Source organism: Nannospalax galili, unplaced genomic scaffold, assembly GCF_000622305.1.
Source record: "Nannospalax galili isolate Female #2095 unplaced genomic scaffold, S.galili_v1.0 scaffold556, whole genome shotgun sequence".
NCBI lineage: Eukaryota > Metazoa > Chordata > Mammalia > Rodentia > Spalacidae > Nannospalax > Nannospalax galili.
The window spans coordinates 1,346,650-1,360,204 of NW_008338253.1; the positions used below are offsets into that span (position 1 = coordinate 1,346,650).

At 39.8% G+C, this 13,555-nt stretch overlaps 1 protein-coding gene across 1 annotated transcript in view; it reads right to left on the minus strand.

The window, feature by feature from the left end:
- Window positions 1–12,431, minus strand: part of Xk (X-linked Kx blood group) — a 48,418-nt gene extending 35,987 nt beyond the window's left edge. Inside the window, exons 1-2 of the mRNA XM_008833051.3 lie at window positions 12,068–12,431; window positions 4,393–4,655 (exon numbers count right to left, since the gene is read on the minus strand). Coding sequence (XP_008831273.1) covers window positions 4,393–4,655; window positions 12,068–12,312 — 508 coding nt within the window. The 5' untranslated portion in view covers window positions 12,313–12,431. The remainder of the gene's footprint in view (window positions 1–4,392; window positions 4,656–12,067) is intronic.
- Between the last annotated feature and the right edge of the window lie 1,124 nt (window positions 12,432–13,555).

Genomic DNA, 13,555 nt, shown 5'->3' on the forward strand with positions numbered 1-13,555 from the left:
GTATATATTAATTTTCTAAATTAAGGGATTTCATTATATATATGTATATATATATATATATATATGAAATGTACTTTGATCATAGTCTTTTTTATTTTTTGCGTTTATTTATTAGAAGATCAGGCATGCCATGGCATGCATATGTAATTCAGAGGACAACTTGCAGGAGTTGATTCTCTCCTTCCACTATGTGGGTTCTGGGGTTGAACTCAGATCATTAGTCTTGGAAACAAGGGCTATTAGGAGCTAAACCATCTCACCAGCCCTGATCATATTCTTTCTGACTCTGTTTTCAACTAATTATTTCCCCCTGATTTCTAGCTTAATGTTGCAGTTTTGTTCGGATTCCTTTACAGCTGATAATTTATTCTCCATTGTTGACAACCACGGTTGAGAATTTTCTGGTTTTGTTTTATTTTCTGTAACAAAGTTCACAGACCATAAAATCTACCATTCTAACAATTAGGTATACAATTTGGTGTCTATTCATGGTGCTGTAAAACTATCATTAGCCCACCATGGGCACTGCCCTCACCATGCCTACTGGAAACTACTTCATGGAGTGTACTGATTCAAATGTCCCATACTGATTATAGCCTTCATGCTTTCATTCCTCTGTGGAATACATTCTAGGGCTCACACAGACATATCCAACACAAAATGATGGACTGAGAGGTGTCATAGCCACTGACACTGGCTTAGACGAGCTGATGAGCTTCCCTCATCTTGGGAGATTTCAGAGGCCAGGAAAGGCTACTGAAGTAATTCTACAACCATGTTCGACACAGACATCGCCACTTCTTTGGTTGAGGCATCTTACCCATCAGAGATCTAGCTTGATATAAAAAGAGATAACAGGGCTGTGTCGTTTTCTACCTCCCTGCATATGTGCTCTGGAGCTATATATAACCTGAAATTGCTGTGTCCCTCTTTGCCAGCCAGTTTGGGGATGCTGGTATTCAGGAACTCAGGCACATCAATGAGGAACAGAGATGTGGAAAGCTCAGGCACTTGCATAGTGACTGTCTTGCTGGAGGAGGACCATAAAGCTGATAAGGGACAGCAGCTTGGCTTTTATAGAGCATAAGAGAATTTCCTTCCTATAGCTCCTTTTCCTTCTGACCTCATCTTACGGGGTTTTGCTCCATCAGCTCTCATCAGTTCTCCCACTGGCTTGGGCTGCTGAAGAGTCCAGTGTTCACTTCCACTACTGCATCCCTATGTACCAGTTCCTCACTGGTTAACTGCTATTGTGAGTACTAAGAATTTGGAATGTTATCAGTCTTCAGTGAACCCCAATGGGGCCTGGTCTGGAAACTGTGACTTCAACTTGTGACCCTAATAACTGGATATTTTTGAGAACTAGCTTTCTATTGTCCTTAATATTTCAGCATAAACAAAAGTGCACTTCAATGAGCGTATTGCCCTTTCTTCCTGACAGTACTCCAGGTTCTCTGGTTCTAGTACTGCTTTGCCTGTGAACTCTTATATGCCTTTAGAGGTTGTAGTCATTTATAGATAATGCTCTATTATTTCAGACAAAAGAGGTTCCTAGAGGTTCAGCTGTCCACCCCTTCATGTTGTCACCCTACTTTTCTGTTTTGTTTTTTCATTTTGTTTTTGAGTCAAGCTCTGATGGACAGGTCTGGCCTCAAACTCACTACATAACCAAAGATGACCTTGAATCTTTGTTAGTCCTGCCTCTACCTCCAAAATGCTGGGGTTACAAGTATGTACCACTATCCTGATTCATGCAGAACTAGTTCTGGGGATCAAACCCAGTGCTTCATGTATGCTGGGAAAGCAGTCTAGCAACTAAGCTATATCCCAGCACCTCCTTTTTTTGAGTCAGGGTGTCATGTTTCCCAGGATGGTCTTGAACTTACTATGTAGCCAAAGACAACTTTAAATTTCTGATCATCTTGTTTTTAGTCCCCAAGAGCTGGATTACAAGTGTCCACCACACTGGAATTGAACCCAGGCTTCATACATTCTAGGTTTACACTCTACCAAACAAGCGATAATACATCCCTAGCCCCTTTTGTGTTTTTTCCCTTTGTCTTTTGTTTTGTCTTGTTTTGTTTGTGTACAGGGAATTGAACTGAAGGCCTCATACATGCTAGGCAAACACTCTACCACTGAGCTATATCCCTGGTTGCACATCCCAACATGCAATGGAAACACTTTTACCTCTATTTACAGACTTGTCCTGATAGTTCTTGTTGATATTCCCATGTGTGTTCTTTGCATTCTCCTTTGAGCTAGATTTAACATCTGCTTCTTCTCTCATGATCTAAATGGAATCTTTAAATATGTTCTTTGTGTAAAAGAGTCTAAATCTGAAATAAAAAGCATACCACAGAAGCCTTCTCCTCCTCCAGAGATTTCCAGCAATAAAAACAGGATACCATGGCTAGTACTGTTCACGTCAGAGATTTGGGGACACTCTTGACATCTCCCTTGCCTCACCTTCCTATCTAACTAATCATCATGGTCATTTCTTTTCCACGTTCTTAGTACTGCCCCAACAATCCATTCTGACTATTGCAGTCCAAGCCATTATCACTGTCACCCAGCAACTACTTTCTGCAGCAACCTACTTTCTGTCCTCCCTATTTTTCCCTTATTGCCTCTAATCCATTTTCCAGAGCGGTCGGTTTCTAAAATGAAATCTGCTTATGACACTGTGCTGTTCAAAACTTATCAGTGGTTTCCCACTGCATCTGGGATAAAGCTTGAAATCCTAAGATGCTCTATCTGGCTTTTCCTTCATCTATCTTCTCTACCCCATGTGCCAATTTTCAACATAATTATATGTTCTAGAAAGCTTTGCCTCATCTCCCAGACTTGATTATATTCTTCCAATATCCACTCACACAGGCTCTTTAAGCTGTCATTTTGCAGGATTTACCTGAAGTAAAATAAATATGGGATTAATTCTGTATTTCATGCCTGTCTTTATCATCTAACTTGACAGGGGCCTCTCCACTTTATTTACCACTTTATCCTAGGAGACCAGCATACAGCCTGAAATAGAGACGCTCCTTAATCTATCCTCATTGCATCCATAAATGAAATCACACAAATCTAACCTTAAGTCATTGTTCCTCTGGTAGATTATGGATACAATTTCCCTATTTGGTAAGGTGAAGAGATTATTATCTACTTCACAGGGACACTATGAAAAAGAAACGTTATGATATCAGTCATAGTGCCTAGCACAAAGTAAGTGTTTATGGAAAATCCATTATTACTACCAGCATTACCATCTATAGTAGAATAGAGAAAGGGACTCTAAAGATTGGGAGGGCAAATGGCAAGGTGCCCAGACCATCCATGACCAGAAGAATCTGGAATTCTCACCTGGGCTTAAGCCCAACACACTCCAAGATCTCAGTGATGTGACCATATTCCTGCTGAGAAATGATTAAACACAAGGAGTCTCAGGATGACTATCTTATCCAAGATGGAAGTCCATAGGGACAAGGTCCATCATTCATCAACTGTAAGAAAACTTTCCAATAGTATATAATTTCATTAATATGAAATAAACAAATCCATAGAGACAGAAAGAGTTGTTGCCAGGGGACAGAAGCAAGAAAAATGAGGAATAACTGCCAATATGGGGGCTTCCTTTTTACATAATGAAAATGTTCTAAAATCCTAGATAATGGTGATCTTAGCACAACACTGGAAATATACTGAAACTGATTTTTTCTACAAATTAGACTATATTTGTTTTGGTTTTTCAAGACAGGGTTTCATTATGTAGCCCTGGCTGGCCTGGAACTTGCTATGCAGAGCAGGCTGGCTTTGAGCTCACAGAGATCCACTGTCTCTACCTCCTGAGTACTGGGATTAAAGGTTTGCACCACCATATCTAGCTACACGACATTTTATAAAAAGGAGAGAAAAGAGAACAACTCTCTAGTGGTCATGCAGCTAGCTCCCATGACTCCTGAGGCAGGGTCACAAAAGATGGTGCAATTCACACTTGGAAGCCATCACCATGCTGTGAGGAAGTCCAGATTCTCTCATTGAGAGATGAAATGGAAAAGAAAGCCTCTGAGAACAGTTAGCATCAAAACATGTGAGTGAATGAGTCTTCAATGAATTCTAGCCACCATATCTTTAACTCATTTCACTCAATACAAAGGAGAGCATAAGTGAGCTTTCCTTTTTGAACCTTGGTCAAAATGCAGATTCATAAGCAAAAAAAAAAAAAAAAAAAAAAAAAAAGGTGTCATTTTTACTCACTAAGTTCTTAGCTTAAAAAATAGAACACAAATCCAGAATGAATGAACATCCAAATAAATTTCACATGAACAAAAACATTTGCTTCTCATTTTGAACCCCAAATGTACAGACATGAAAATATATACGCATACATACCTCTTCCAACAGTGACTCTCTGCTGTACGACGCTTATATACAGCTGCAGGGTGAGTTGTGGGGCAGAGCCTAGGAAAGCCTGGATCACTGATGCCCGACTGAATGCAGAACGATGAGTACACAGCTTCCCCTCTGCCTGACCCACCTCCTTCTCAATCTCCTCTGAGAGGCCATCTTTTGGCATCTGCCGTTTCTTAGTGATGCTTACATAAGGCTCTTCAGTATGGTTGGACTGACAGTAGAGGCAGAAGACTTCAAAACACCTAGAAACAAATTAATGAATCATAGTAATTAGAGGTGTCAGAATTCTGTCTTTTCTCAGTCATCCCGCTTCCACTTAACCTAAGTCTCAAACCCTTGCCTGGTTATTACTGATCCCTCTACATCATTCATTCCAAGGACAAGTTCTAAGGAGTCAATCTTCTTCAAGACCTCCAGCAGACTACTAGGAACTGAGTGTGAATCTAACAGAGATGACACTGAATGCTGCTGAGGCAAGGAAAGATATTGGAGAATTGGAAGTGGTTCAGACTCTAGAGTCAACAGAAAAATGTTCTGTTTCCCTTCCTGACACATATCAGCTGTGCAGCCTTGTATAAATCACTTATATTCTGAATTTTTCCCCTCATAAAACAGAGAAAAGAGATACTTTATCATGCTTCTGTGAACAAGGACAAAAACAAAATGTTCCACACACAATGGATGCCACAAACCATCATAGGTAGAAGAAGTTATAAGGCTGAGCATGGTGGCTCACCCCTGTAATCAAAGGGTGAGGAAAGAGGACTGATAAGAGTTCAAGACCAGTCTAGGTTACAGAGTAAGTTCCAGATGAGCCTGGGCTACAGTCAGACTGTATAAAAAGAAAGAGAGAGGGAGGGAGGGATAGAGGGAAGATAGCTGAGCAAGTGAACAGCACAGGGCAACTTTCCATCTAGATTTCACTGGAAGACCACAACATATTATAGATCTCTTTGGCCTCATAAGCCCTTATAGGCCAGAGCTAAATTCAAATACATCCAGGGGTTGCCAGGTATCTTAAGGCATTCCAAGCCTGCCATAGGGACAGAATCTGAATTAGTAACTTAAGTTTTTTTTCTCTAGGCAATAGTTAAGATGCTAAACGAAAGAAAAGTACTGATGCCTATAATTTACTTTCAAGTATGCTCACATACGTATGGAGAGATGGACAGACACATTGAAACAACATGTTAATTGTTGAGTCTGGGTGGGGTACCTGGGTGTATAATTCTTTAGGGTTTTCTTCTATATATGTGAAAATATTCATAAAGAATTGCTGGGGGGAAATGAGTTTTCCCTGAGAGCAAGAAAAATGTTCAAGGTCTTGGGTTTGAACATTGAAAGGCTTCAAGTCTTGAAATAGGCACTTTCACAACAACCTTATGATGCTGCTAGATTTTTATGGCTTTATATGCTTTACTGAATGTTAAATTAATAATCTCACCTGGAGGCATCTATGACAATTTGAGTACATGTATAATCTGAAATAATAAGGTGTGTATTTAGTTGGGTATGTGAGAAGAAATAGCAAGAGAGTGAGAACAGTGAGAGTGAGAGTGAGAGTGAGAGAGAGAGAGAGAGAGAGAGAGAGAAAGCATATTCTACCTTTTAACCAATGCAATAAAGGATGTTTTAATACATTACATGAAAATGTAGAAAATAACATAGACTAGTTTGTTCAGAAAAATAAAATGCTATTCCAGTCAAGTTTCTCAGTTCAAGCCCATCTTATCCAAAACTCAAATCTATGAGCAAGGACTGAATTTGACCTAGCCCCTTCACACTGTTATACCATTGAAAACAATCAGGCTTAGAAGAAGGAATAAGTGTTCATTGTCTTTATTCCCAAACAGGTAATGAGTACAGATGTACTTTACTAAGACAGCTGTTAACCCTTCATTCAGAGGTGCTCTGTCCTTAGTTTGGGGTATATACAGAATATATACAGAATATGTAACTGTAATACGTAACAAAAACAGTATTTATGTTTCACTTTTAGTTTGGACTTGATCCTTACCACATTCAATTAATAAATAATTAAAATAAAAATATTTTGTTATATTCAGTAAGTAAAAGAAGTAACTTATAAGAGAAAAACTCACTTTGGGTAAAGCACACACACACACACACACACACACACACACACACAACTACATTCACATTAATAGTGAAATGATTGAGCTGGCTTATAGTGACTCAAAAGAGCCAAATGTTGAACAGGAATTTTGTAAACCAGTTGTTAAACAGGTAGTACCTTGATCAGTCTTGATGGTGACAAATTCATTAAGGAAATAAGCAAAACCTTGAAATCAGGGTTCATTTTCCCTGAGAGAGAGAGAGAGTTTGCAAGCATATTTCCACATACATATTAGTAAGGATAAACAACAAAAGCATTAAGAATTATTCTCTTTAACAGTCGAATTAAAAGTATTATTTTCTTCATTCTGAGTATGTATTTTCTTTTTTCTGTCATTTCAACAAATCAGCTTTATTTACAATAGAAAAATCAAGCTTAGCGCTTTTAAAGGTCAAACTAAACAAGCAAATGAAACAGCAGAGCATGATAAAAGGTGAATGGATGGAATAAGGTTTGGCGAAGAATGCAATTCTCTTGATGCTGAAGGGACTCTGTGAAACAGGAATCATTTATACAATTGTTGAATGAAACTTCAGTAATCAATCAATAGAAATGAAAGAAGTTCCCAGAATAAACTGATGGCACAGGTGGCTCTGAAGGATAGGAGGAACCTCTCACAATTGGCTGTTTTACCCAGGTCATGCATTTGTCTTTTTTTTGTTTGTTTGTTTTCTCTGTTGAGACAGGGTCCCAATATGTAGCTCTGGCTGGCCTGGAACTTGCTATGTAGACCAGGCTGGTCTTGAACTCAGATATCCACCTGCCTCTGCCTCCCAAAAGCTGTCATTAAAGATGTGTGCCATCGGGCCTAGTATATCTTAACACAGCTTTATATGTAATAAATCTATTACAAGACCACTAGCCATTACTGCTTAAGGAAAGTAAGAAACAAACTACTACATTTTCTTGAAATTCTGCCAAAACATCTGCTTACGGGCTATATAGATGGCTGAACGTTTAAGGGTACTGACTGGTCTTCTACAGGACCAGGGTTCTGTTTTCAACACTCACATGGTAGCTAACAGCCATTTGTAACTTTCCAGTTCCAGGGGATCTAATGCTGTCTTCTGACCTCCACTGGCATTGCACTCACAGGTGCACTTGAGACACATGCAGCTAAAACACTCATACACATAAAATAAAAATAAATAATTTTTTGAGACAGGGTCTCCCTATAGCCCCAGCTTGTCTGGAACTCAATATGGAGACCAGAATGGCCTCAATCTCACAGAGATCTGCCTGTTTCTGCCTCCCAAGTACTAAGATTAAAGGTGTAGGCCACCATGCCTGACTCAAATAATAATTTTTTAAAGACTTACCGTAACTACTCCAATTCTGTTTAGGGAGTTTGTTTCACTGTTGTTTGTCTACATGAGATACTTAAATAAAAGTCATTCCAGGTAAGGACTAAAAATGTAGCACCAGCATCCCCCTCAAAAATTATTCAAGGCAGTTTTCAGTATCATGTACATTATGGGTCAGGAAAACTTCTGCCTCTGTGTTGCTGAAAGAAATACAGTCTATAAAGGAATGTTCCAATAAAGGTTGTGTTCCAATAAAACTTTATTTACAAAAACAGGTGATGCAGTGATTTGGCAAATGTGGCATAGTTTGCAGACCCCTGATGACCTCTGATGTAGGTAATTAGTAATTTGATCCATTTTTTCACTTAGTCCCATTTTCAAGCATCATATACCTCATTTGTCAAGCATAGGAGTTTGTTCCTTATGTGAAACCAGGCATGTTGATGCCATTACAAATAACCTGAGGTATCAAGGACCCTAATGAAAATACTTTTTCCAAAGATATACTATGATTTCTTATAAGCCACGTTATCTTCACATGGCACACATGCTCTGAAGGGCTACACTAGAACTAAGCTGGTTAAACAGAAAACATTGGGAAACCTTTGATGAGCCACTTGCTTAATCTCTCTGAGCTGCAATTCCAGGACTGTAGAATTTAGATAAAGACAGCTCATACGGTTTTAATAAAGAAGAAATTAAATGTTGTATGTAAATGTACTTGGCAAAGGAAAGAAATATTTTGTAAATATAGACTATTATTTTAAATTCTTTTGAAAGTTTGCTATAGAGGAACACTATGGTGAATTATTTTGCAGTGTTTTATAATGATTTCTGGAACTTTTTAGCTTGTTTCTTAGAAATCTAGATTTTTTTTCCTCTCTTGTTTGTGTTTTATTTTAGGTTTGTGACAAGGTCCAACTATGTAAACCTAGATTTTTTCATCTATAATTTTGTCCTTTAAATTACTCTAGTAATAAAATGGTCAAATCTCTTGAACTTATCACTCATTTATGTTCACTCCTCTTAATTAATTCATGAAAATTAACATAACTGTAAGAGCAATAGATAGAAAATTTCATTATTTGGGGGAGGGTAAAAGATACTCTCCCTTCTGTTTTTCAAAACTATCTACTATAAATTACAGTAAGATTTTCCATAAAATTAAAAAAAATTGAAGGCATTATCCAAAGTTCACATTCAAATTCAGGCTTAATGTAGAAACAACTATAGAAACTGTAGCTACACATTTAAATATAAGACTAAAATAATATATAAATGCAATAATGTGCTCTACCAATGCCTTCCTGAAGGAAAGAAAGGGTAGAACTCAGCCTTTAGCCCATGATCATTAGTTTAACATATTGCTGGCTTCCCGTCTTGCTGTACTGTGCCTCATGGCCTCATGTATTTTAGGCAAACATGATACACAATGAGCTATATACTGAGCACTGTGTATCAATTTGACTAGGCCATCATATTGTATAAACTCAAAAACAGCATCTTCCTAAAAAGGGTGGTTGGCTACTACGCACCCAAATTTAGAGGTACACTGTCCTAAAATAACTTTAAAAATTACTAAACTCCTTAGTAAGGTGTGCAAGGGAAAGACGCTATGATTCTTTTGTTTGGGGAAACAATTTGATTTTTATGTAAAGCTGATATCTTAGAGTTCAAACCAGTCAGTAGGAAGAAATTCTGGTAAGATTTTGGCAGGTTAATACATGACATCAAATTGTTTTCCCATTTGTTTGGAAGGTGAGAGACTTAGAACCACATTTTGTGCATTTCATCTCCGAGATCATGGGTCCAACAACTCCTCGACATAAATCAGCTGTATTAGAATGACACACTCCTTGACAGTCTTAGTATTTATTTTATTTTCCCCTAAGACAAGAACCTATTCTGAAATTATAGGAAATAGGTCTATTTTTCTAATGTTGAAACTTTCTATTTTTCCCTTTCCTTAATAAATTTAAAATATTTTACTGAAAAATAAAGAAAAGTTTATAATAAAAGAGAAAATTGTATACATTCCTACTTAGAAAGAAAATACTAAACTGACACTCTACCATGCAGTAATTATTGTTCTTATCATTTTAGCATATTTCCTTGAATTCTGGTTTTTGTTTGCCAGGCTGTTGTTATGTGTAGTGTTGTGCCATTATCTTTGTCTTCAGCTATTCTTAAAGTTTACAGACATTTTAAATGATAGCAACGATAGGGAACTTACTTGGATGGTTATTCAGGTTTTTAAAATTTTGCTCAGATAACTAAACTTAAAAACTTAAGATGGAAGTACTGGTGAAATGTACTACATACACCACTGCTTGCTTTCACAGACCATGGAGACCATAAAGAACCTAATTCCATTTTTGAATGAAGCCTTGGCAATATGTTCTGGAGACTCATTTGCCCATCAAAAAAATAGGGACCAGGGGTGAGGGAGTCTATCACAGTGGCAGAGAAATGGTAAGGTGTGCATGAGGCCCTGGGCTCAACATCCAACATGAAAATAAATGAACAAACAGAAACTGTGAGCACAATAACACCTACTTCATGGTAAAGCAACACCTACTTCATGGTAAAGCATCAGTCAACTGAGGCATATAGGTACAAACGAAAGCATTTAGCACAAGCAGCTCTTGAGAACTGTCAGTCCCCATGTCACGCCACCCAAACTTGAGTTTCCTTCACACAGATGGGGGTTAATGCTGAGCACCTTTCCCAAAATCAACTCTCACTTATTTTTCTGAGCAGCGACACTATGGGGATCACAGGGCTAGCTTAAGAAAAAGAGCTCTCTCTTAGCTAATTGGATGCAGGACTTTGTCAATTGCCCTTTCTAGCTTTCTTTTCTGATTCCTCCCTGGCCATTAGGCCATTAGCAACAAACTCTCACTTCTGTCAGGGTGTTTCAAGCTTTTTTCTAGAATTCCCTAGCTCTTGAAGAATGAGAAACTTGTTTACCAAGTCTACCATGACTGTGTTAAATTGCAGATTGGTATTTTGTCACTTGAAAAGGCTGTATTTAATATGACATGCAAAAGTCTTATATTAAAGCCTTGCAAAATCCATCTTGCTACTGGACTGTGGGGGGGGAGAAGAGAGAGAGAGAGAGAGAGAGAGAGAGAGAGAGAGAGAGAATTGACTACATGATAGCTAAAATTTCAAGCACCTGCATGAGATGTGTCTCTGGTCTTCCCTGAAAATTCCCTGTTATCTATGTTAAAATTCAATATTGTAAATATATATTTTAATCTGAATAGACATCTTTCCTATGTTAAGATAAAAGATATGAAATCAACACAGTTTAAATTACCTTCAAGGTCCTTAAAGTCAACGTCAATTTCATGGCTGTATATTTTTACTTGCTCTGTGTACATAAGGATTAATTTCCAGGGTTGGGTATATAGGTCAGTGGTAGAGCATTTGCCCAGTATGTGCCAGGCCCTGCATTGCATCCTCAGCATCAGAAACAACAACAACAACTTCTGGAAACATCATTAACTGTTTTTCTTAACACAATGCAATATTTCCCCAGAAATATCATTGACATTTTTTCTTAATACAACACACTTTTTTGTCTTCGTGGTACACTGTGTACCAATCTTCATGACTGTTGATTAAAAGTTAGGCAGATTCAGAAGACGTTTCTATTACTCTGACTACTTCCACACTACATAGTGTTCATCACACCAAGAGAAAAGTGTAGTACGTGGATTTCTAGAGTTCTATATAAGAATTAGATATATAAATTTTTGCAAAGTACTTAGCACACTGGCTGGTACACACTTAAATGCCACGTGTTCGATAAATGAAATGACCTGGAAAGGCTTTGGCTCTAACCACACTTAAGAGTGTATATTCAAAGGTTTGTGCCATGACACGACCACATAAGCCAATCCTGTGGAAGTCCACTTGACCACAGAGAAAGCCACACATTTTTAAGAGACCAGAAAACGGTGAAACTGCCATTTTTACTAATCTAACTGGGGTACACACTGGCAATTCCATATGATGGTTCCAGAAATCCCAGGCACCCCACCTTCCGCATGATGCGGGGAATCACTGGAATGGTGCGGCTTGGGGGCAGGGCGGGGTCACCTGTCCTCTCCGGGAAGGAAGGAAGGCCGCTCCCCTGAGTCTGGCAGTTGAGGGGTGGCAGCCAGGGGCTGCGACCTAAGGACTGGCTCCCGGGTTGCGTTCCTACCTGTACAGGGGCCCGAACTGGAGCAGGTGCAGCAACAGCACCAGTGGGCGATCACGGCTGAGATCGCGGTGGACGAAGACGAGCGTGAGCTGCACCAGAGCGCAGGGCATCAGTGAGAAGAGCAGCGTCAGCGCCTGCCACATGCGGTCCCCGCCCGAGCGGTAGGTGCTGCTCAGGTACAGCGCCGCCGTCGTCTCGGCCACGAACAGGAACACGGACGCCAACACCGAGGCCGGGAATTTCATCTCCGCGCGTCAGCGGCTCACACCGGGGGCGGAGGTTCCCCGAGCAAGCGGCTCCCAGCATGCCCGGCCCGACCCGCTCGCGCAGCGTAGCCCGCCGAGGGCACGCGGGCCAACCGGCCCCAGCGCGCGCTGCAGCCTGCCTGGGGGCGACGACTCGGCAGGGGTGGGGCGGGCAGCGTGGCCCGTTGGGACACGCCCACGCGCACGGTGCGCAGCCGACCGCGCGCCACTCCGCTGGCCAAGTAGGTCCAGACAGGTCGCGAACCTGACTCTCTAGGCCTAGCAGCTCCCGGCTCCCCAAGCCTCTGGGTCCTAGAGTTCATTGATGTGGACTTTCTTTTTTGGAACCCTTTCCCATCCCTTTGAAAAACTGCAACCAGCAGGAACCAGAATGGGGGATGGGCTCTGAACTTTTGATCTACTGTCTTATTTTGTGTTGTGGAGGAAACGCCTGATTCTTCAGAAGGTCTCCGTTTCCTGCCATTCAAAAATAGAACTAGTCAGATACTTTTCAAAATTGTCATGCATACAACATGTTGGGGAATACTTTTAACTGTCTAGTGTCTCTTGAGCATGTCCTTAGTCTTTCTACTGAGCACAGGTAAAGGGCATCAAAGGCAGTTATAGGAGCCAAAGTCTTTCCCTCCCAGAAAAAAAAAAAAAAAAAAAAGAAAAAGAAAAAAACACCTAACAACAAACTGCCTACCAAATATATCCCTCTATAACCGTGTATAACTGTGACTAACTCAAGACAGGTCAAAGACAAGGGTCTACCTAATAAGGAAGCAGTTTTATAACCCACCCCATAACTGTGTTAGTGTGCCAACCTAAGAATAACACAGTTCTTTTACGGTGGGTGAATTTTTTGATCACCTTCTGAACACGGAGATGATGGACTCAACCCACTGCTGTCCCTCAAACCTTGATCAAGGTAGTAAATCTCTAAGTCAGGTTGTATCCTGCCCGTACAGGAATTCGACTTTTGTAAGATCATTTTCCCTGAAGAAATTGGGTGATTTCAATTTCCAGGCATCTTGGGCACTTTTCTATTTTGGAAACTAATATAAGCACAGAATGTGAAGGTTCTGAAGCAAGCAATAAAAGAATGAGTTCAGAGAGCGAGAATGTGATGGGCTTGCTTTACTTGATTGTTGTGGTGACATGAGAAAATCTATTTATAAGGGTTGAGTGGAGATTTCAGCCAACAACTGAGAAGTACCAGGCCCTTTCTCCAAAAGGATTA